Raw genomic sequence first — 25676 nt, forward strand, 5'->3', positions numbered from 1 at the left:
CATATCAGCGCACACTCCGCTGTAGAATGAAAATTTCATTCTAAAAACAGGAGTAGTTTTGACAGTCTTAGCTTCTGGCAGATCCCACCTCACCCCCCCCCCTCCCCGCACCAGCTCCCCTTCGTGGTCTCCCTAGCAACCACAAAGAGTAGATAAAACAATGGGGATGTCCATTTAGATCTATTCTTATCGTCCAGCAGTCAGCTGCAACTTGACGATTTCGCTTTTCTCGTTCCGTGCAATCTGCAGATACCTACTGCATGTAGTCGGGATACAATATCGCGAAGCAAGCTCCGAATACGCGAAACAATAGCATCGGCGGCGCGGGATGTTGTCGCAGCACTCGTCGATTTTGAAGTCCCCATCCCCCCCCCCCCCCCTTCTCTCTCTCTCTCTCTCTCTCTCTCTCTCTCTCTGTCACGAGACAATTCTTACAATAGCACAAGGAGAGAAAAGTTTGTCTTGTTCTTTTTCGCCACAGATGAAGACTTAAATCAGGCGTACGCAGCCAATATCTCAGCCGCAGCACAAAAGACTGCGACATTCGCGCCGGGTGCGGGCAGGGAGCAAGGAGGAGGTGGAGCAGTTTGCTTGGCTTCCGCGAGAGCGATGCGAGGCGGCGCCGCGGCCAGATACATAAAACAGTCGCGGCGTGGGCGACGCGCACGAATCCCGCGCAGGCCTCGCGGAAAACAATGCCGCCGGCTAAGGCGCGCGCCATGAATATTGCATACGGCGCCAAAGTATTCTGCGGAGCGCGGCGCAGCGAGAGGGACACGCTCCGAAAACTTAAACCTGTACGACACGGGCGTTAAGAACAAAAGATGTCAGACGGAGGTATCAGCGCTAGTTCTAACGCACGCACACACATGCACGCACGCGCGCGCTCACACACACACACACACACACACACACACACACACACACACACACACACTCACTTACGCGAGGGGCAGCTTAAGTGACAAACTGGTAATATGCGATTTGTATGGTTAGATACAATCGGGGCCATCAAGGCCTTCTCGACAATTCGAACATAACGTTATTCCCCAGGGAAGCGTCATAAGACCTCTGCTGTTCCTGATCTATATAAATGACCTGGGTGACAATCTGAGCAGTTCTCTTAGGTTGTTTGCAGATGATGCTGTAATTTACCGTTTGGTAAGGTCATCCGAAGACCAGTATCAGTTGCAAAGCTATTTAGAAAAGATTGCTGTATGGTGTGGCAGGTGGCAGTTGACGCTAAATAACGAAAAGTGTGAGGTGATCCACATGAGTTCCAAAAGAAATCCGTTGGAATTCGATTACTCGATAAATTGTACAATTCTCAAGGCTGTCAATTCAACTAAGTACCTGGGTGTTAAAGTTACGAACAACTTCAGTTGGAAAGACCACATAGATAATATTGTGGGGAAGGCGAGCCAAAGGTTGCGTTTCATTGGCAGGACACTTAGAAGATGCAGCAGGTCCACTAAAGAGACAGCTTACACTACACTCGTTCGTCCTCTGTTAGAATATTGCTGCGCGGTGTGTGATCCTTACCAGGTGGGATTGACGGAGGACACCGAAAGGGTGCAAAAAAGGGCAGCTCGTTTTGTATTATCACTTAATAGGGGAGAGAGTGTGGCAGATGCGATACGCGAGTTGGGATGGAAGTCATTAAAGCAAAGACGTTTTTCGTCGAGGCGAGATCTATTTACGAAGTTTCAGTCACCAACTTTCTCTTCCGAATGCGAAAATATTTTGTCGAGCCCAACCTACATAGGTAGGAATGATCATCAAAATAAGAGAAATCAGAGCTCGAACAGAAAGGTTTAGGTATTCGTTTTTCCCGCGCGCTGTTCGGGAGTGGAATGGTAGGGAGATAGTATGATTGTGGTTCGATGAACCCTCTGCCAAGCACTTAAATGTGAATTGCAGAGTAATCATATAGATGTAGATGTATATAACTAAATTACTTTAATGAGTCAAACATTTGAATCAATAATGGGGCACATATGCAATTTTGGGAGATAATAATACACATTTCGGAGATTATACACACACACACACACACACACACACACACACACACACACACACACAACGTCCTCACAAAAAATGTTGGAAGTGCCCTCCACCAGCAGCATCAACGCACAACTGAACTCGCTTCCCTATTCCCCACGGCATTCTGTCAAGTGTATCCCCACCAGTGTTGCCTATTTCGTGTGTAATGGCCCCAAGGAGTTTTGCAGCTGTCCGTGGTCTAGACTTTTAAGATACCCACATAAGTAGAATCATGGGAAGTTAGGTCAGGTAATCGGAACTCAAGTTTGAGATTATTTGACCACCAAAGAAACTGGTTACAAGTTACATGGAAACGCCAGACGTGTGACTCTTTGCTGAACCGAGAGCCACACTCAAATCTTTGCATCATTCAGTGGCGTTTCGTGGATGATACATCCGCCCAGTATCTGCCGTTTTGTATGTTGATGTGACCTGGCAGATGGATCCATGCATCTGCAAATCAAGTTGTGTAGAGAATGGCTGTTGAATAAGAAATCCCTTAAGCCATCGATAGTAAAGCATTCCTTTCTCATGATCTGTTTGCTATGCCTGCATCATGTGCACAGTGTATGGTAGCAATGCCCATTTCTTCGCAGCTTTCTGAGATGTGCAATATGAAATGCCTTGCTCAATCGACGCAGCGATTTCCTTAGTGAATTATCCAATCGTCTTCGAACATTAACAGTAAGCTCTGTACTCAATGATGGTCTATGTTTACCACTGTCGCTGTTTAGAAAACTAGTTGTCTCCATCTTCCTTACAATTAATAAAATTCCAGAATGAGATTTTCACTCTGCAGCGGAGCGTGCGCTGATATGAAACCTTCTGGCAGGTTAAAACCTCGTCTCCTACCTTCCAAACTTTACAGAAGCTCTACTGGCAGAAGTAAAGCTGTGGGTACCGGGCGTGAGTCGTGCTTCGGTAGCTCAGTTGGTAGAGCACGTGCCCGCGAAAGGCATAGGTCCCGAGTTCGAGTCTCGGTCGGGCACACAGTTTTAATCTGCCAGGAAGTTTCAATTAATAAAATTGTTGCCTTTCTTGGAACGAGTCTGTCTTCGAATATGTTTTCAACAACAGAAACCAATTCTCGAAGTATTCACTGGTTGTTTCTGCCAGGTGAACGCTGCGAACGAATAACTAATTTGCTCCTTATTATCATGCGGCCCGAACTATACACTCATAGGCTTCACAAACTGCGACCGACAATGCTACGACCGAATTAACACAAGTAGAGCTGGCGCGGAATTATACCAGACAAAGGACATAATGCGAAGAAACAGCAATCAACTTGCAAACAAAGGGCGGTACTTCTGACTCTCCCGTGAAACAACGTTCCCGCTTCTCGAGCTTTCGGAGGGAAATAATGAGCCATTGAAGTAGTTAAGGTTCACATGGATCGCCCCGTGCTACCATATTGCGCAGTAAGGTACATGGAAATTGCCAGATATCAGCCATTCTGGCATCTTACAGCTCTCTCATTTCACGCGCAAATATTTAATTAACATTTGACTATTAAGGCGCAAGGGTAGTAGTTAATGCTCACATTACAGAGAACGAAGAGCAGTACCTGCAGTATAACTGTAGGATGGGCCAGAAGAACTCTAGTAATCCACTGCGATTACACAATTACATGGCAGCTCCAATAAACAAAGTAACGAAATGTAGACTCTTCGAAGGATGAATATTTTTTAAAAGCGGTTGTCAACGCGTGTTAAGTATTTCTTTAAATGCGTAAGCAGCTGTTTGATTGTCTTTCATTGTAATTACTTGTTTTGTTTACACCATAATCATGTTAAGAAAGATCAAATATGAATCACTTGTCGTAGCACATCATATGAATATGGTAATCTATGTCATTACTGCCCCATTTATAACTGTGGCATCAAATTGGACACACTATTTCTTCTGCAATGAGACCTGTTTGGTTCTGTAGATTTTTCTTCACTTCAGATAATGCAGCAATCATACCGATGTGATGCGCTGTGACATGATTAATATTTGTTAGATTTAACAGGGGTAATGTTGTAAACCGAAACCGACAATTGCAATACAATACAATTGAACAGCTGCGTGCCATGCATTTAAAAATACTCTGCCAGTGGTTGAATTATACACGGGACGCTACTGCTTTACTGACAATTTCACCCAGTAAGTATCACTGTCTGAAGGAACTAACAACATTTTTCGGAGTGCATAGGAGAACTAACGACTTACGACAGAAAGTAAGAAGTGAAAAAAGAGGTGCTCTGGTGGATTTGACGTTCAAAAATAGATAATCGAAGTACTGCACACAGCAGATGCCACAAAATACAATGCATAGAATGAATTCCAAAACGTGTCCAACAGCGACGCGAACGCTTTGCAGCCACAGTGGAGCACTGGATGAATACAAGTCGAAGACAGCACTTACCTTGTCATCTTCTCCTTCACTATCACACTGAAAGAAAGAAGAGATATCCAAGTTAATAGCAGTCCATTGATTTAGCGTTAGAAAAATACAACTACACGCTAATTACATAGTCTCTTACACAGTAAGCTTAACTGTACAGAGTGAAAGTGTGCAACGTTTGAACTGGAGGCAATTAAATGTGTATATTTCAAAATCTGCTTCACTGCCGTTGTCAGCTGAAAGACTTTGTGTGTGTGTGTGTGTGTGTGTGTGTGTGTTTGCGCGTGAACGAGAGAGAGAGAGAGAGAGACAGAGACAGAGAGAGAGAGAGAGAGAGAGAGAGAGAGACAGGGGGGAGGAGGTGGAGAGAGAGAGGGGGGGAGGTGGAGAGAGAGGGAGGGGGGGGTGGAGTACACGAAGTGCCCTCTGCTACACACTCCGAGCTTTCTTGCGGAGAGTGCATGTAAAGGTAGATGTAGATTGGAACACAGCCATAAAATGCAGAGCGCCAAGCTGCCTGCAACTAACTAATGCAGCACGAAGTTGAGCCAAGCGTCCAGAGAGGGCGCCACACGGCAATGACCATTTTATGCGTCCCCATTACGTTATTCAAATAGCTCCCAAGTGGACATGTTTTCGCTAAAAGTGGGTGTAAGCCGACACACTGGTCCACTCACGCACTATTCACCGAGTATCGTCTGAGAACCAGCAGTACCTGAAGCATCAGGACCATTTCCACAGACGCTGCCAGGAAGAACCCAACAGCAAATTCTACAACACAGTTGTAGATTAGTCAGTGGAAATGAACTTCAAATTAATGCCACGGACCAACTTCAATTTCATATTCAAGTTACGCAGCGTAATGTCAGTATTTATAAACTATTTTAAGCTGCTGCTAATCTGTGATGCCATCATTTTGTAGTAGATGTTGCCTAATCCTATTTGGTCCAGTCACGAGGTTGTAGGGTTGATTCGTGCAAGGAAGTCATCTCGTAACAGCCACTACTCGTACTTTCGATGGTTGGGGGTGCTTTTGCTACAACATAGTTACGTTCGACGCAAAGCATATTTGGTAAATATAACAGTACTAAACACGCAACCGTCGTGGCGGAGAGAATTTCGTACCAGCAGCAGCTTTGTGTGTGCCACGGTTGAGTCCTGGCCCAGAAAACAGTTTGAGCCTGCCAGGAAGTTTCAAATCGGCGCACACTCCGTTGTGCAGTGAAACTTCACTCTGTCATCTATCCTATTCGCCTGCCAGTTTTGTTACTTTAGTGTGAGATGGTCCCTACGCGAGGTACACGACTGTGGCAGCAAAACTGTCCAAAATCCTTCCTCTAATACCATTTCCTTACTGTTACCCACAGGGTTTCGTGCGAACAGAGCCGTCTATATTCGCGTATGAGTTCTCAAATCACCTCTGCTACACTTGGGCTGCACATTCCTGTTACGATCCCGGCGGTGCATCTCAGAATTCACCTTATGTCTGTCGTGATGCCTACCTTACAAGTATCCGAATTGCTGGAACAGTACTACTGATCGCTGTAGCCTGCCCCTCTTTTCTCTCTCTCTCTCTCTCTCTCTCTCTCTCTCTCTCTCTCTCACACACACACACACACACACACACACACACACACACACACGCCCTGAAACAGATTTATTAGACCGCAAACAGCCATTTATCACCGGTTTTACTGTTTCGTGTAATCGTACTATTGATCGGAACGGTACTGCGCAATTTCCGGCGGGCGGCTGCAGCGGCAGAGGGCGTGGAAACGCGGTGAGCGGAGTGGAGCTGAAAGTTTGATGCCGGCCGGCGGCGCGCTAACTGACGTGGTTCGCAGGCGGGCGTGGACGGACGCGGTAATTGCAGCTGATTGAAATGCTCTCGGCGGTCGCCGCGTGAAAAATGCAGCAGCGGCGTCGTGTCGGCCGCCGACACACCGCACCGGCTTTTCGACCGGCCCGACGCCTGCCACGGGCCACACGGCGGCCGTCACAGACCGTCCCCAACCCGAGCCTCCACCACCACCCCCACTGCCGTCTTAGCAGCGCTCAGCTTGGAACACCGCACTTCGGCAGCACTTTTACGTCGAAGATTTTCGCATAAACTGCACCACTGTCAGACATTAGCTCGGATCAGCAGTTTCTGAGAATTTTGGAGTATCTTGTACCGAATTAGCGACTGTGCTGTCCATCCGCATCTGAAGACACGAATATACTCTACAAACGTGTGCACAGGCAGATATGACTACTGATTCTCTGAAGTCAGTCGCCTGTAGCTTGTAAGTGGGACTTGGTACTACCATGGTTTTGTAAAACTTCGCCTGGGTTTCTCTCCTGGCTTTATTCTGCAAATTTCTTTCACAATCTATCCACGTGTGGAAGAAATTTTTTTTTTTATTATATTGCGCTGCAGTGTGAGAGATGAATAGGTGGAACGTTCCTCGAGATATAATAAGACGACGGTTTCCACTGCACGCCATACTGTTAAGTACTTGTAAATAATCACGGTGTCTAACGGCGTCAGGACCCGGTGTGTATGCATCGTTTCGGGATAAAATAAAATCTCTTACTAACTTTTGACGAAGTACCGAAGCATCGGTGGTAGCGGAAACTGGACCGACTGAGTGTTACGTACAAGAGGTAGTGAGAGTTTTAGTTACCACCTCGGGAAAATAAAGCAACGCCATTAATCTTCTATTTATTTGCAGCCACATGTCCACAGAAGTACTACACCTGCATACGGAAATCCCCGGGCGACAGTATACCGTAACGTGTAACTATAGGAGCGAAAAAGAAAATTCGCCGTTCACAGATGAAGTGGAAATGGGCAATGCCATTTAACTTTTGGCTGTTCTAGTGGCGTGCTAGGTCCGTCTTCTCACACAAACTTTTACACTTCACTATTACCGGTTTCGGCCATTGCGATCGTACACAGGTTGTAAAAAAAAAAAAAAAAAAAAAAAAAAATTTACTCTGAGCACTATGGGGCTCAACTTCTGAGATCATCAGTCCCCTAGGACTTAGAACTACTTAAACCTAACATCACACACATCCATGCCCGAGGCAGAATTCGAACCTGTGACCGTATCGGTCGCGCGGTTCCAGACTGTAGCGCCTTGAACCGCTCGGCCGGGTCTTCAGTTGGTGCTACGGTAAATTGTGGTATGGCGCAACGGTACATTGTGGAGCGGGGGCTTCTATGTGCACTATAACCGCAGGCGTGGACCCGAAAAAAATAAATAAATATACAGTGGTGATTAAAATTCTTCTGGGTATTATGCCGCGTCAATGGTAAAAACCAACAACAGTAATAAACTAAAACCGACGTTTCGGCCGAATTGCAACGGCCTTCCTCAGGGCACGACTGGATTACTCTGCTATTCACAATAAAGTGCCTGGCAGAGGGTTCAATGCTGCGTTCCGAAAGGGAAAAATAATTAACTGCTTTCATCTTCACGCTCTATGCCATCCATTCGATTCCTTACCGAATATGAAACGTAATTAGAAAACTCATTCGTCAGTCTGGAATAATACCTAGTCTCGATTGTGATTGTATCAGGAACAAACACACCGTAGCAGCCAGCTTTGTGCGTCATCCCGATTAATATCTATGCTAGGTTGCGAATGTATGAGGAGGTATAAACACACCGTAGTAGCCAGCTTTCTGTCACTAAAACCTAAAGTGGACGTGAAAATTGTGCATTTTCGCAGGCATTCAGCGCAGGGAAGGAAATAAAGTTAATACTTTAGTTAGCTCGTACAGAATTTCCGTTAGGAAAGCGTAAAATATAAATTGTTGCCCATAATTTTAAAGCTTGATTAGAGCTACAGCAGTTGGGCTCTCTTAATTTTCGGAAGACCTACTTCTTTGACTGTGTGGCAACGCTCCCTCCACCTACCGTTATTTTCCAGAAACCTTTCTCCATTATATTCAACCGCGTCTGATATATTTGGGACGGAGTGTGTTGTAAGAGTGTGTTTATTTTAGTTGTTGCTTCTCGTAGGTTTTTTTTATTATAATGCTGCGGTAGAATTTTCACAACTACAAGCTGTTACTGGTTAGTTAGGTGATTGTCTCGTAGTCGAACAGAAGGTGCGTCTCCTACCTCTCGATAGAGTTGTCATCGTTTATTGAGCTATCTTCAGCACCCTGCACGCATATTTATTTCTACATGTTTAGCTATATCTACGCTCCGCAAGCAACATTGTGGCGTGTGCAGTTGAGTACCTCTGCTGCCACTAACACCCTCTTTGCCTGTAGTAGTTGCGTCGTTCGAAGAATGGTTGCCGAAGAACTTCAGTACGAGCTCTAGTTATTCCGATTTTCTCGTCGTGATTCTTCTTGGACTTTATGTTCTCGGAATACAAAAACAGTTTACCGAGTGAGGTGGCGCAGTGGTTAGCACGCAGGACTCGCATTCGGGAGGACGACGGTTCAATCCCGCGTCCGGCCATCCTGATTTAGGTTTTCCATGATTTCCCTAAATCGCTTCAGGCAAATGCCGGAATGGTTCCTTAGAAAGGGCACGGCCGATTTCCTTACCCATCCTTCCCTAATCCGAGCTTGTGCTTCGTCTCTACTGTTTAACGTCCCGTCGACAACGAGGTCATTAATCTCCTCCTCCTCCTCCTCCTCCTCCTCCTCCTCCTCCTCCTATAAAAACAGTTAACCTCTCAGTGATGCAAAGCTCTTTTAATCCGCCACTGTATTTCGTTGAGCGTCTTCGTAAAGTTCTCGCGCCGTCTACACGATCCCGAGACGAAACGCACTGCTTTTCGTTGGCTTTTATTTGTGCACTGCTGACGGCATGCGGACGCAGAGTCCTGTTCTCGAGTACCGCTGATTAGATTCTCTCGCCGGAAAGCACGATCATCTCCGACGTCCCTGTCGGCGAGGTGTAGCCGGTCTGTTAGAGGAGCGGCGGCAGCAGCAGTATAACTCTCGCCAGGCGCTTGTCAACGGATGACAGCTTGTTTTGCCGCGAGGCGATGAAAAACGCGCGCTCCCCGGCGCCCTCGCCTCGCCTCACCTCACCTCCGGCAGCCGGGTCATTAAGGCCTGAATGCTGCTACCGGCCGGCGTGTGAACGCCGCGGCGCGGCCACGTCTTCCCGCGCCTCGGCCGCAGCCAGGTAACACCTCGCTCTCTCCCCCTCCCCTCGCGTCCCCCCCCCCCCCCCACCATCGCTCCTCTTCAGCACGTGCGCCGAGCGCCCGGGTGGCTTTGCCTTGGAGAGCGCTCGGCCCGAATAAAAGGCCACTCGTGGAGGGTTCGAGGTGTGTGGCAGGCGCGGCAAGGGCGTCGGCAAACACTGGGAGCCGCTGCCGGCGCAGACACCTGCCGGGAGATGCGCCGGCTGGGCACACGAGGGCGCCAGCTGTAATTTGTGCCGCCTGCCCGCTACGCGCGCGCCGATAAAAGCGCCAGCCAGCGTCACGGGAACCGGTGGGGACCTCCCAGCGTGAGGGGTCGCTTCCAGCAGCGCCTTCTTCCCCAGAACAGCGTGCTGCCGGACTTGTTTTTGTCTTAAAAAAAAAAAAAATGTTCAAATGGCTCTGAGCACTATGGGACTTAACTGCTGAGGTCATCAGTCCCCTAGAACTCAGAACCACTTAAACCTAACTAACCTAAGGACACCACACACATTCATGCCTGAGGCAGGATTCGAACCTGCGACCGTAGCGGTCGCGCGGTTCCAGACTGTAGCGCCTAGAACCGCTCGGCCACTCCGGCCGGCTGGGGATCGGTTAGTGGTGCCGCAAGTACCCTCCGCCGCACACCTTCGGGTGGCCTGTGGAGTACTGGTGCAGATGGCGATGTAGATGTGACTGTGTGTGGACCGAATTCCGTGTTTCATAAGCCTGAGTCGAACATGACTTGGAGCTTTCATCTGCTGTCACGGTCTGCTCTTGCAAGATTCAAAATTTCCGACGGCTCACGCAGCTCGCTAAAGACCTGCGTATCACCTCAGCTCCATAAACACGAAAGAGACTCCGTGGAAGTGATTTCACTACCCACTTTTGAGACATTAATGAAGTGGTACAGGTTTTCATTTTCTTAAAAATAAAAACACTCGAGTAAACGTCTCATAAATGGAAATTAGATTAAAATTTAAATGCACTCCTCAAGAATTCTGCGAGAGGATCTGCATTTTATAAACCCTGCCTTTCCCCCCTTTACTCGCAGACTAGCAGGTGAGCGAACATTCTGATAATTAGATTGCCGAGTAAAAGCTAATTTCATTAAGGAGTTTACAAAGTCAGACACGAGCCGGTATAAAAATGAAGGGAGGGAGCGGGGAGTTTTTAATTGCGCGCTCTGGCTGCGAGCCTGGGCTGCAGAGGCGGCTGGTGGCGCCGCCCTCGTTTGTCACTGTCTCGTCGCCGCCGCCGCTTGCTAACTTCCCATCAGCTTTTCCACTTTATTTCCCAACAATCCCGTTTTCCGGAATCCTCGGCTCTCCCTTTTTCCGCGCCCTGCTCTTTTTGTTTGTCCGCGGCGGGCCCTCCGACAAGCCCACACACACACACACACACACACACACACACAGCGGTGCAGGATATCCGGAGCTCTTGGCGCCTGCAGAGGGCAGCCGTCTGCCCTGCCCCCACCCCCGCCGCCACCCCCGCCCCTCCTAATGTGGCGGTCGCCGGGCGCCGCTGCCCCGCCTCGGCCGTCGCGACGTTAATCCTCCGGCGCTCTCGCCGCGAGGGAAGGGGGAGGAGGGCGGCAAAGTGGAAAAGGGCCTCTCTCGCTTGCTTCCCTCCCACGTTTATCCAGCTGTGTTGCGAGGTTCTTACACTAATAATACATTACCTCCCTGTTGTCCAGCGACCAGTACCAACTGCACACTTGAGCTGACAATAAGCTTATCCATTCGTGACCCGTCGCAGCTATTAGTTCCAGTGATTAAAAGTCGTCTCTTACACACTTACTTACATGATAGGCAACCGTTTTCAGAACATAATTCTTCGATTTTCAGGCAGCTAATTTTTCACAACCTGTCGTATCCCGAGGGTTTTAGCACACTACCAATGAAGACGGTATACCTCTACATATACTTCTACATACACACACTCTGCAAGCCGTCATACGGTACGTGGCGGAGGGTACCCTTGTACTACTAGTCGTTCCTTTCCCGTTCCATTCGCTGATACAGAGAGGGGAAACGACTCTCCATATGACTCCTTATTAGCCCTCATTTCTCGTATCTTATCATCACTATCCTTCCAAAAATGTATGTTACCGGCGGTAGAATCTTTCTGCAGTCAGCTTCAAACGCTGGTTCTCTAAATTTTCTCAATACTTTTCCTCGAAAAGAACGTCGTCTTGCCTCCAGAGATAACCATTTCAGTTCCTGAAGCATCTCCGCGAAACTTGCGCGTTGTTCAAACGTACCCGGTAAAAATCTAGCAACCCACCTCTGAGCTGCTTCGAAGTCTTCCTTTAATCCGACTTGGTGCTGATCCCAAACATGCAAGCAGCACTCAAGATTAGGTCGCAGCAATATCTGTACACCGTCTTCCTAAAATTATCCCAATAAACCGAAGTCTGGCAGAAGTGAACCTGTGAGGACCGGGCGTGAGTCGTGCTTCGGTATCTCAGATGGTAGAGCACTTGCCCCCGAAAGGCAAAGGTTCCGAGCTCGAGTCTCGGTCGAGCACACAGTTTTGATCTGTCAGGGAGTTTCACACAGCTGAGATGTTTTTTGGAACGGATGGTGGTCTGATCTTAAACCGAAACCGATCATCTCTAATAAAATATACCGTTACAACTGTTTAATTGCGTTTTTCAGTTCGTAACATTCATTATAGCTGTAGGCTTACAACACCGCCACCATAAAACAGTTTAAGAGGCGTCATATCACTACATTCTCATATCCTGGTATCCTCCAAAAGGCAACGGGGGAAAAAGTTCCATTTAAAGATGACACAGTTATTTCAATATCTCGGTAGATAAAATTAGGAATGACAACGCTATGGGCTACATTTGTAAGTAACTGTACACCCTTCCCATATTTCATGGGCGGTTTTGCTAACGCCCCCACCACTGCTGAGTGTCAGCCCGTGAACCACCCACATGGAGGAATGCAGCAGCATCGGGATTGTACCGCGGCGCAAGAACTCGTCCCGCATACTCGGAGACGCCGCCGCCGCCGCCGCCGCCGCCGCCGCCGCGGGCCGTTTTGGAGGAGCATTTCTTTGCGACGTCGGCGGAACGGCAGCCATTGGGCGCGCGATTTATTGACAGGGCGCAGGTTGCAGCGTCGCCGGAAGCGACTCGCTCCTTTTTATTGCCGAACGCATTACATACAACCGCTGTCAGCCGCAAGAACGCATAAAGAGAAAAACACAAAGCGCACATCCGTCTTCCAGGTCGGCATCCCAAATATCGCAATTGAATAGCGTGCGGCGCATACGGAATCCCTGAAATTCGCCGCCTGCATTCCTTGCGAGTCAAGCAGTTACCAGAACGGAAAGAAAATAAAAAACCAAAGCATAAAAAACCAAAGCATCACTGCTTCGCACTTTATCAAGAAATCAACCTGCATGAAAAAATTATTTTAAGCTGTACATCCTCTCGTAAAGCTTAACGTAATTCTGTTTCGTTATAAAATTGACTAACCTAATAGATTTCGGATGTATTTCTGGAATTAGCAGTTTCGTGCCCGCACTGTATTTTTATTTTTGTTTATTTCTTCTGAGGCTCCCATTTATCTTTCAGTAAGTAAAGCTGACAAGGTGCGATCTGGCTCCATCACTGCCCACAGTTAGATTCAGGAACAAGATGATGCCACGTTGCAGCTTGCCTGATCTGAGTGAGACCGAGCGTTCGTGAACGAACCTCGATCCCGAAACTACTCACAAAAAGTGAAATACGAATAAAATGTGGTTGTGCAATTGCCATGTCCAGCAAAATGCGTTTTTAGCTAACTACCTGCACATAAAATTCTCTTACTAAAATAATAGAGAGGACCACGAAAGACAATGAATAACTCTATCGCTTGCGTTCGATTCGCCATTTGCTCTCCGCTTAGCTTCCGTACCAGCTTACTCCTGTGAGGGCACAGATTTCGTCCAAGTGGTCATTTGTTTGAAGCAAAGTTCCAGAAGACCTAACACAAAATGAAGTGCGACTACTTCGTCGGTCCCACGATTCCCGTGATGTGACTACAGGTTAATGCAGAAAGAAGTCTCAGGTTAACCTTACTGGCAAGAGAAAGCTGTGCACAGCAGTAAATGTAGGCAGGCAATATAACAACAGCTATCTTAAACGCAGCCACAGCAGGAACGCCAAGCGTCAAAATAAACGAATAGCCAGAGCAGCTTTTCTGACAAGAAAACGCGAGACTAAACAAGCGTAAAGTGTCTGAAGCTTCCATTAATCTCGAGCCATCCGCTTCAATTTCATGCACCGTTCCGCTTGCAGTCAGTCTGATTAACTTATTCTCCGAATCGCCTTCGCTTATACAACGTCAGAGACAGTTTTCTCAACTACTGCAGGAAAAAATGTATCACAGTCGAACCTTTCTGAGCGTGGTTACTTTGGAACGTAGGTATATAAGGAAGCCAAAACTGCACTTTCCGTCCGATATCAACTGCAGACGTGCACTACTTTGAAGGTCAGCTGTTTTTTGACGGGGTCAGTGCAGCGAAACTGAAGTTACGAGACAACGTGTCTAAAAAATGGCTCTGAGCACTATGGGACTTAACATCTGAGGTCAGCAGTCCCCTAGGCCAGGCCGAGCGGTTCTGGGTGCTACAGTCTGGAAACGCGCGACCGCTACGGCCGCAGGTTCGAATCCTACCTCGGGCATGGATGTGTGTGATGTCCTTAGGTTAGTTAGGTTTAACCAGTTCTAAGTTCTAGGGGACTAATGACCTCAGAAGTTGAGTCCCGTAGTGCTCAGAGCCATTTGAACCAAGTGAAACTGTTTAACCTTTTCATGTTGTTGTTTATGCACACAGTTTCTTTGTTCAAGATTGTAACCATAGACTTTAAAGTGAGACCAACTTCGCCATCGACTGAACTATGCCGGCCGTAGTGGCCGAGCGGTTCTAGGCGCTTCAGTCTGGAACCGCGCGACCGATACGGTCGCAGGTTCGAATCCTACCTCGGGCATGGATGTGTGTAATGTCCTTAGGTTAGTTAGGTTTAAGTAGTTCTAGGCGACTGATGACCTCAGATGTTAAGTCCCACAGTGCTCTGAGCCATTTGAACAATTTTTGACTGTAGTATTTATTATTATTATTATTATTATTATTATTATTATTATTTACATCACTGCAATTTAAATCGTTTTGTAGTTGTTGAAGTGCTGAACTATATGTTGTTGATTGCTGTATATTCCCTATCCTAATCACTTGAAGAAAACTCAAAAGTCAAAACAGCAATCGTGGGAATTTTAGTACGTGTATAATGCATTCGACGACGAGCTTGGTGCCATTAAAAAATCAGTGAGACTGTAGTTCCAAAATAAATACAAATTTGTAAAATCTAAATTATTATTAGCTGTCATATACTTGCCGTTTTGTGGAAGAACTTACACAACGTGTCGCAGAAAAACAAGCCACAGAGACTGAGAAACTCAAAATCTATGCTCAATGAGGCGAAATCGACGGGATTAGGTTTACTTGCGCTGTGAGAAGACGACGGCATCTTATCGAAGTCACGATTTTGGTTTCGAGTATCCTATCAAGTTGCCGACAAACTGAATGCCCACCTGAAATACGGTGCGATACGATTTTATTCATAGCTGTTATTTTCTCAGCGACTGTAGAACATATTTGAGAATTAAATTCAGAAATCAGTTGTACTGCTATTTTCATTTCGCTGTACTGGGCGACTGAATTTTATTCTGAAACACTGTGAAAGGTTTTAACGTTCCTTTGGGTCAAATGGCTCTGAGCACTATGGGACTGAACAGCTGTGGTCATCAGTCCCCTAGAACTTAGAACTACTTAAACCTAACTAACCTAAGGACATCACACACATCCATGCCCGAGGCAGGATTCGAACCTGCGACCGTAGCAGTCGCGCGGCTCCGGACTGCGCGCCTAGAACCGCGAGACCTCCGCGGCCGGCAACGTTCCTTTCCCTACGCCATGTGTAGCATGTCTAGACAGGACATTGGACGCCAGTCTGCATGCGAGTTGCGTTGTCCCGAGGGGACCGGTGTATTTGTGTCTTATGTTGGTCGTGTGATGTGGGCTTGAAGGAGATCGGATACGTAACACAACGCGGCATTCTCGACGCAGCACACTACGCGGCGAAATAGGAAGAGCGGCAGTTCGCGGCCGCCACGTAAGGGGCCCCAAGGGGCCTCGTCTGTGCTGTGTCGTGTGGTGGCGCGGCGTGCATTAAAAGATTGGAGGCGCGCGCGTTGTTTCCCGGCGGGACTCAATTCCGACAGAGGAATCACTTAGCAGGCAAAGCGGCCCTGTCCGGGTCGCCAGATTACACGTCTCCATTACAGGGCAGAGGGGGGCCGCCGCCGCTCTGTCATCATCTCCGCCCCCTGCTCGGCCGCTTTGTCCTCAGACTCGTTACTCTGGCCGCGCCACCAGGGGTCTCCTCTCTCCACACGTCTTCCTGGGAGCGCCAGTCGCGACGGCGCGTGTCTATCTGCGACTGCCAAAGAATGTGATATGAAAGGCGCACCACGCTGCTCTGAAGGACGATCTAGGCCCATGATAAAACTGAGAAATCCCTGTCAATAAATCAATATATTTCTGCCATTTTATTGTTTTCTTTACACTCTATTAAAATTCAGATGCAGCCGTCGTAAATGCATCGAGTACAACGTAATGAAAAATGGCAGTACTATACGCGCGAAACAAGTCGCAGCGGCTTGTAGGTACGAAACAAATACTAACAAAGAGGTGAGGGGCTGGCCAGTACTTAGCTCAGTACAGCCTATACATACACATACAGAACAGAAAATTTACGTATCCTAGCGTTCGGAACTTTGTTACTTCGTCTGGGAGGAGAGAGGGGAAGAAGGGGAAAGTGGATTCAGTTATTTACAACCCAGGTTATGAAGCAACAGTGGAGAGGTAAACAGGGAGGGTAGCAAAGATGGAGGCATGGGTGTCAGAGGGAAGCCAAAGATATTCTACTGTAAGTACTGTGCCAGCTTCAAACCAAAGAGGATGCATGCAAAAATAAAGAGGTATATAGCATAAACACAACTATGTAGGATGAAAAGATGCGTGAATGGCTAAAGAGGAAAGGGAATGAGGAGAAGACTGAAGAGTAAATGGGAGTGAGGTTGGTTAACGTATGTTCAGTCCAGGGGGATGGCGGGATGAAAGGATGTGCTGGAGTGCATGTTCCTATCTCCGCATACCAATACTAAACTGACTGAGCGCATGAACGGGCACAGACGAACTGTCTGCCTAGGAGATGTCCAATACCCAGTAGCAAAGCTTGCCCTCCAGCATACTTCTACGGACCTAGGAACCTGCTACACCGTACGTGCCATTTGGCTTCTCCCACCCAACACCAGTCCCTCGGAGCTGCGGAGAGGGAACTTGCACCGTGAGGTGTAGCCTGTAAAATTAGTGCGAGACAGGCCTCTGTTTGGGTGATACTGGCTATTCCTACGTACTATGCAAAGGAAATCGCAGTGAAAGGCGTAGTCCATACAAATGGCCTTAGCTTTGCTCACGCAAGCGTGAGAGGAGCAGAATTAAAAACCTGAGCATTAACAAGAAAAGGGATGAAATGGAACAAAAGAATTCCGCAAGGTACGTTTAAGTAAGAGAGACGCAGAGGCGTCATAGAAACATCTGCAACGACGTTTTTCTTAGACGCAATTTTCTATCACTGTCTGATGATGATCTTCGAAAGAGATGCGAAATCCTCACTTCAAGGCGACGAACCGCGATACGTGAATGCCTTTCACAACGAACCTGTATTAGAAGTAAATGCGCCAAGCTACCAAGCAAACTCTATGAAATGTGAAGTGACTGAGGACGTGCCGTCATGTTATGAAAGGTATTAAAGGAGCACTGAGAGCGTAACAGCCGGGAGCACACAGTGCCTCGCCAGGACAATCCTTATTTTATTCACGGGCTCCGCAAATCTGCAAGCGCGCCGCCGTAATGGCGACCCACGGCCGCGCCATTGGGTTTCTGTTCCGTAACCGCAGTTGCGAACGACATGTAGTTACTGCGCCAGTATTTCCGGCCGTTCTCAGTTTTATGGGGCGGATCACAAGTACTGCAAAAACGATGTCCGCCGGGGCATAAGAGTTTCTTACGACCCGAGTAAAGCGGAATGACTCGCGATAGAATAGCTGGCGTGAGTCACCGGCAGGGGGATAAGCCGGCGACGTCAACAGCCGACAGCCTGCCAACTTGCTGCGTCCAGACACACCAGCGCCGCAAGGCGGCCGCCTAGGGTACTAAGAGGCGGATCTCTCTGTCTCTCTCTCTCTCTCTCTCTCTCTCTCTCTCTCTCTCTTTCTCTGGCGCGCGCGCTCAGGTCTACCGGAAAACACCGTTTCTCTAGGTAGCATACAGCTCTACCAGATTTTCTACCAACCTCTGAAATCATTTCACACGTATTACCCAGAATTACGTATCTGGGGTACATACAGGGTGGCTGGTGTAAAACTAACCTGTCAAATGCTCGACGTGAAGTAAGTTTCCCTAGTTAGTGAATAGGAGGACTAACTGCTCTGTGCAGAAGATACTGCACTACTGACGTGAAACGCGCAAAACATCTCTGCCATTTCCTTTCCTACAGGATGTTCGGAAATTCCCGTTAAAAACTTCAGGATTTGTAGAGGGGAGTGGTGGATAATATTTTGAACTGGAAACTTATCGTTTCGTAATACACTCATTTGAAAACAATGTTCGTAACACGACCACTTTTACAAGTAACCCATTAGGCGTGACTCAGTACATCACTTCTTTTACAGCTCCACTCATTAATAGCCATAGAAATTGCACGTATTCTCGTTGGCAGACTCTCTCCAATGTGATGCAGCACGGCCTCTTCCAATTCGGGTTTGAGGCGTCTCCTTGAAGCACCACAATCACACCTGCTGACGATGAAGTGTATCCTTTCTCTAAGCAGTTGCGTAATTACGTCAAAAAAGGATGTCGGAGGTTGTGGAGAACGATCTGATAAACGCGACGAGCAGCAACTCGTCCACTGCCGTGAACTTCGCCATTCAGAAGTATAGTGTCGGTGTATTCTGCAAACGTGTACTCAGGCATGCTTCTCTAAGACTCACAGACTCGTGAATGAGACTCGAACCAGGTCACAGCGATAGGAAAGACGTTAAATGACGTCAGCCGATCCGACATAATCCCCCCCCCCCTTCCCCACCATGACTACCCACCTAACAAGCATGTTTCCAAACGTCTGTAGTACAGACATTGGTTCCTATGTAAAATATTATGTACTCACTCCCCGCAACAAGTCCTAGAAGTTTGTAACGGGAATTTTCGAATACTCTCGTGTGTTCTGATGTAGATCTTCTGGATTTTATTGACTATTTGAGTACACTAGCCTTCAGGTTGCCCCACAGCTAAAAGGCGCAGGGAAGGAGATTTGGGCTTCCGGGCGATCAGAAAATGTTGCTATCTTTGCTATTGTCCTCTCCTGAGCGAGTACCTCGCCTCACACACTCGTGCCGATATTGCAGCTGCGGTTTGTGCGTTTACTGAAAATATCAATGTAGTCGTCTATCTCCTGTCAGTTGATCCAGTAATGAATAAAAAACAGACTGCATTGTCACCTAATGCCAAAACGTAAGCTCAGTTTTATACTAATGATGAACCACGTGAACTTAAAATATTTCGTGAACGGTTCTATTACACATCCAAGCACTTACCTTCTTGTATTCGTCAATATTGTATCATTTTTATCTACCAACATTATGGAGTAGCTATGGTTTATTTTAACTGAACGATATTTCTTAATGGCTCTCGAAATCTCTTGGACAAAGAAATTGATTGATTTTCAAAATTTTCGGAAAAACTGTCAGGTAATTTTTTAAACAGAGGCACCAATGCAGGCGGGTTAGATGTTGCCTTATATACATACAAATGTGAACTTTGAACATTGCGTTCATTGCCATACTGGCCTACAGCTATAGTACTATGATGACGTGGTCAATCAAAACTGATATTAATGCTTAATACACCCTCACTTGTTTGACTGTATTATCCCATTAATGTACGGTTGTCCAGTGTCATTTCATTTCAATGGATGGTTCTGTTAATTCCCATTCGAACAGTTCTGTATTAATTCAACATGGGCTGGACGAACTGCAATTTGTACACCACAGCCAGTTCATATCCATTCACAGGCAGAAACCGCGAGATTCACTGTATCATGTTCAACGCATAATGAACCTTGTAGCGCCCTTTTTGTTCCGTGTTATGAAGCCCAAGGCAGATGCTGCAGATCCTTTCTGTCAAGAGCCAAAACTACAGTTGTGCGGAGCGCTGTAACACCAAAATTCACATTAAAAAATAAAAACGTCGAGTGAGAGAAGTAAAGAAACCATGAGGTGCCAAACAAATGGCGCGCATGTTTTTGAGACAAAATGCGAACAGCTATGAGGGAGCGAGGAACGTGTTGCTGCTGAATGTCGACCAGCGTTGAATTTTAGCGGCAGGGTGTTGGCATTCCAAGGGCCGCCTCAAGTGGAGCCGGAGAGATCTCGCTCAGGAGAGGGGCTGACATCTGAATGCGGAGAGTTTGCGCAGCTGGCAGCGGGCGAGGTGACAAGTGGGGCCCGTATGCAGCCCGCGGCTGTGTGTGAATGCAGCCCATCCCCACCACTGAATGCGCCGAGGGGGTTTTCAGACGTTGCCTGTACGAAGCTGGAGAGGACGAGAGGAAACGCCGGAGGGCATTCCCACAACAGGCGTTCTAAATGTATGCAAGTGTTCCACGTAGCATTATGACCCCGCGCTTGAGGCAACTGGAATCTGTTCTGGACTGTAACGGCTCTGAAAGGGAAAAAAAAGCTTATCTTGTACTTGTTTTGAGTCCAATGTAAATGTATGTCATTCTACAGCTATACGAACTGGAGACCCCAGTGAGTAACAGAGTAATAATCTACGTATGTATTCCGCAATCCAACGAATGGTGTGTGTGTGTGTGTGTGTGTGTGTGTGTGTGTGTGTGTGTGTGGAGGGGGGGGGGGGAGGGGGAAGCTTTTTTTCCGAACTAGGATAATCGCACCCCGCCTCCCCAAGACACAAACTCTGTCCCACTCGTGAATGGCATGAGCGAAGAAAGACTGTTGATAACCCAACGTATGTGCTCGACTTTGTTGGAGGAAGTAGTGTGTTTCATGATTAGTATCGGAACGTGGGCTATCATGATTGGGTTGAGGTTCTTTGCGACAACAGGGAAACGTACTCCTTCCACTGTCTCCCACTGCAAATTGGTGAGCACTCCTACGACATTCCTACGCTAAACAGACAAACCGATAATAAATCGTGCACAGCTCTTACAATCTTTTCCGTCTGTTGTCATGTAATGGGTGAAAAAATCGGCCAATCAGTTGCGAAACACAGAACCACTGACCTAGGTTACGATGAATACAAAATTGTCTTGTTCAGAAGGACATTGTGATGCTTGTTACATATTGTGTTGAAAAGGTACGTTAGAATAAAGCCATTTGGCTCTTGTCGAGTTTTTTAGGTGAATTTTTATTTGCCAAGACTGCTTTATTCTAATGTACCTTTTCAACGCGGTATGTAACAAGCTTGAGAATCTTCTTCTCAAGAATATTATTTTATAATTTTCGAAACCTAGATCAAGGGTTCTAACAAAGCTGTGGTACCCAACCGGTTGGCTGATTTTTTTCGTCCTTTCCAAGACTATGGGTTTACAGTTGCTGTTTACAGCCATGTTCAAGGCTTTTCCATCTGTTTTGTAAATCCAACGTCGTGAGGGCCTCACACAAACGAAAAATACTTAAGAAATGGTAGAACCGGGGATTTGTAAGCGTTCTTCGTAATTAGACTCCCTTACGATTTTCCAAGTACATATCCTTTGCATTGTGTGTTCTGTTATCTCAGGGCCTCAAGTCAAGATTGAAATAATAGCTACACAGGCATCTCGACGCCTAAAAACATATACCCAAACATAACGCACGCCCCCCCCCCCCCCCCCCCCCCCGGCCCGGATAAATTTCTGCGGACACCCATGTCCCCATCATCAAAAGGCAAAATAATACAATGAGAGACGTACTTTCAGAAAGAAAGCGCTTATTTATTGCACTCCGAAACCTTAATGACTGTATATACACTGAGATAAACAAATTTAGATACTGTTATGTTATGGTTTGTTTCATTGTGTACGTTTCCAGACAGAAGATGTTCAAACAGTCCACCGTCAACTTCAATGCATGTTGCTGCTCTTGTAGACAGCATCTCCTTCATGCAGATGATGTACACACTGCCGATGAAAGGGATACGGGCCACGCTCGTGTAGTGTACGTATCACTCGTGTTTGTGGAATACCAAGTCGGGCAGCAATTCTTCTAGAGCTAGTAGCAGGGCTGCGTTCCACTACCTGAAGAATTTTCAACTTCAAATGGGTTCAAATGGCTCTGAGCACTATGGGACTTAACATCTATGGTCATCAGTCCCCTAGAACTCAGAACTACTTAAACCTAACTAACCTAAGGACATCACACAACACCCAGTCATCACGAGGCAGAGAAAATCCCTGACTTCTCAACTTCATTAAGAGTTTGTTGCACGGGACGTTCAGTGACAACATTTACGCTGGGAAGCGTACCATGCTCACGCAATCAATGAAACACCCTGATATCTGGAACTCTGCAATTCGGAAATCGTTGTTGATATTCTCGCACAGCAGCTCTGGAATTCCCATTGAACAAACCACAGACAAACCATGTCAGCATACTTTGCATGTGTGAAGACCCGTGGCATTTTCACTGCACAAAACTGTATTCGTTGTTCATGTAACAACACTGTAGTACCGTGCACTACGACACGCACTGTCGCACTGAGACTCGAGGTAAACAATTGCACCATGCGCGTAAGAGCTGCGTATTGACACGGTTAGTAAGGACGACGCTACACGTTTCCCGTTCCTAGTTGTTTTCATTGGTTTACCCGGAAACGGTTAAGTAAAGGGCATATGTTTATTAGGAGTTTTTTGTTCAGAATCAGGCTCAAAGCATGTACCTTTTCCTCCTAACTCACCCTGTACATACTTTTAACTTCGCATTAATTATACGTACTACAAAAATTTTCCTTCGCAGCCTTTCCCTATATTTTCTGAGCAACAAATCGTAGTATTCATCATTCTCGACCTTGTTTCTTTGCACTAATCTGCCCTAACTTTCCACAATGGCAGAATCATTTATACAGTTCACTGCATTCTAATAGCAATGCTGTTTCTTCTTGGTCAGGAAGTTTCTACACAACAGCAACAACAACCCTAACCCAACAGCTTTGATCTGTGTAGTACTCGCGAGACTGTCAAGGATATTGTCACTACTGCCCACAGACGGCACAGTTTTTCGAGGCAGCACGAAGTATTTCCAAAGTGTTCGATGTTCTCAATATTATTGAGAAACCCTCTGAATCTCGCTCCTAGACGGTCAATATTATTGCGCATCCCAGAAATGTTGGTAGTATTATTGACCGTGAGATTGAGAGGTTGCGCACAAATGTTGAGGACACCTAACACTTTGGAAATAAATTCAGCTGCGTCGACACACTGTAGACAGTACTGACAATATCCTTGACGTTCTCTCGCGTGGCATGCGGAGAACTGATGTCGAGAGAGAGAGAGAGAGAGAGAGAGAGAGAGAGAGAGAGAGAGAGAGAGAGTGTGTGTGTGTGTGTGTGTGTAAAAAGAGGCACATAAGGAATACGTACGTACAAATTCAGAGCTCAAGTGAGGGTAGCTCTGCCCACCGCAGACCAAATGGTTCATATGGATCTGAGCACTATGGGACTCAACTGCGGAGGTAGGTCATCAGTCCCCTAGAACTTAGAACTACTTAAACCTAACTAACCTAAGGACATCACACACATCCATGCCCGAGGCAGGATTCGAACCTGTGACCGTAGCAGTCGCGCGGTTCCAGACTGTAGCGCCTAGAACGGCTCGGCCAACTCGGACGGTCACCGCAGACCGGTGGCAAATTACCACTCCGGCTCACACCGCCGGCCGCCGTATGACAGAAAAACAGGTGGTGCTGGCAAGAAGCCGCCTCGCCTCGCAGCGGTGTTTATTAGCAGGGAGGCCGCCCGGCGGAAGCCAAAACGGGCGCCGACGTGCACACAGCGTAAAACACGGGCACCGCCGCATGCCTACAGATTCGCCGCGACAGTCACCGCCCGAGAGGGGAACTCAAAAAAAGCGAGCCGGCCGTGGCGCACGACTGCGCCCGAGACGGAATAATAAAAACACGGCCGGCTCCCCGCGGGACGGCGGATAAAATGGTAATCAATACGGCATCGGGCGCGCCTCCGCCGCCGGCCGGCGCTTTATCCATTCATCACGGCGCCGCGGGAGCGCGCGGAGGCGGCCGCCACACCGCGGTGCCATCCGTGTACTACAATGGCGAACAATTTGTTCCGGTCCGCGCACAAAGGAGAGCCGGCAAAAACGAGCTATTACTTTTGCGCCTATTGATCGCCGGCCCGGCCTCTCTCTCTCTCTCTCGGGGACCACCGGCGGCACCTTTACTCCCGCCCCCCGCCCCCGCTCGTCAACAAAAGATGCGGAGGCGGCGCCCCGCCCCAGACGCGATGCTTACCGAACCGTGCACGCCGTCGGCGCGACACTTCACTCGGCCGTGAACGGCGAATGCAGGAAACCGTTCACCGGCATCAAAGCAGTAAGGAGCTGGCGACGGCCAGTCGTGTGCACTGGCTGCACCGTAGTAGCAAACAATGAATAAAATGCATCGCTGGCTCTGAAATTTCAAGAGCATCCAGCCGATGACATCTTGAGAATTTTCTCCGTAGAAGGTACGAACGACTTCACGTTTGAGGTGGATTCGAATCACTCACTATAGAATAAAAAAAAAAAAAAATCGGAAGATTCTTGTACCCTCGCCGCGCTGGATTAGCCGAGCGGTCTTAGGCGCTGCAGTCATGGACTGTGCGACTGGTCCCGGCGGAGGTTCAAATCCTCCCTCGGGCATTGGTGTATGTGTTTGCCCTTAGGATACTTTAGGTTAAGTAGTGAGTAAGCTTAGGGACTGAGGAGGAGGAGGAGGAGGAGGAGGAGGAGATTAGTGTTTAACGTCCCGTCGACAACGAGGTCATTAGAGACGGAGCACAAGCTCGGATTAGGGAAGGATGGGGAAGGAAATCGGCCGTGCCCTTTCGAAGGAACCATCCCGGCATTTGCCTGAAGTGATCTAGGGAAATCACGGAAAACCTAAATCAGGATGGCCGGACGCGGGATTGAACCGTCGTCCTCCCGAATGCGAGTCCAGTGTGCTAACCACTGCGCCACCTCGCTCGGTGCTTAGGGATTGATGACCTTAGCAGTTAAATCCCATAAGATTTCACACACACTTTTTTTTTGTACCCTCAAGAGTGCTTTATAGCGCAATCGCTCGACTTGATACTAAAAGCTCGTCATCTCTAGACCTCCAGCAACCTTGGTGAAGAGTGTTCGAGAGTCAAGGTTGCTATCACCGTTTCAAATTACTATTTTTTTTCGACGCTCCATCTTTTCAACAACACAAGACTAGTGGGTGAAACGGACACAAACGCAAGTGCGTGGTGTTGACGTGACAAAGGAGGAAATGCCTGTACCTCTGTGTCTCTATGTGTCTTGGTTTTCTGTGTTGTATGTCAGCGGTCGAGATGGCAATACCACGTGTACAATATTGAAGTTGGGCACTTCATGGTAAGACGGTGCATGTAACAAAGTTACGGTTTCTACGACAGCCTGCTGCCACCGTCTCTCAAACCGTACAAATAAAATCTTTCACAAAATTAATTTCCTCAATAATCCCAGTATTTCAGTCCTAAATGAATCAGCAAGTTGACTACTGTCTTCTTTCTAAACATTAGTAGTTTATATCAATCAACGACAGCAAGTTAAAAATATAAAAAAGTGATAAAGTTGTTGCGAAATATATAATTAAATAATTCGGCAGCGATACTCAAAAGCACAAATTCGAAATTGTAAAGTATAACCCTGACCTTATCTGTGTCGAAACGCAGTATACCGTTTGGAATATGCAGGGTGTTTCAA

The 25676-nt window shown here is 47.4% G+C and overlaps 1 protein-coding gene across 4 annotated transcripts in view; it reads right to left on the reverse strand.

Annotated features, from left to right (window-relative positions):
* The window catches only part of LOC124619808 (fibrosin-1-like protein), a 733239-nt gene that overhangs the window by 192579 nt on the left and 514984 nt on the right, over window positions 1-25676 (reverse strand). For all 4 annotated transcript variants that reach the window (XM_047146413.1, XM_047146430.1, XM_047146422.1 and 1 more), the window contains exon 5: window positions 4457-4483. In XM_047146413.1, the coding sequence (XP_047002369.1) occupies window positions 4457-4483 (27 nt within the window). The remainder of the gene's footprint in view (window positions 1-4456; window positions 4484-25676) is intronic.

This window comes from Schistocerca americana, chromosome 1 (assembly GCF_021461395.2).
Source record: "Schistocerca americana isolate TAMUIC-IGC-003095 chromosome 1, iqSchAmer2.1, whole genome shotgun sequence".
NCBI classification, from domain to species: Eukaryota; Metazoa; Arthropoda; class Insecta; order Orthoptera; family Acrididae; genus Schistocerca; species Schistocerca americana.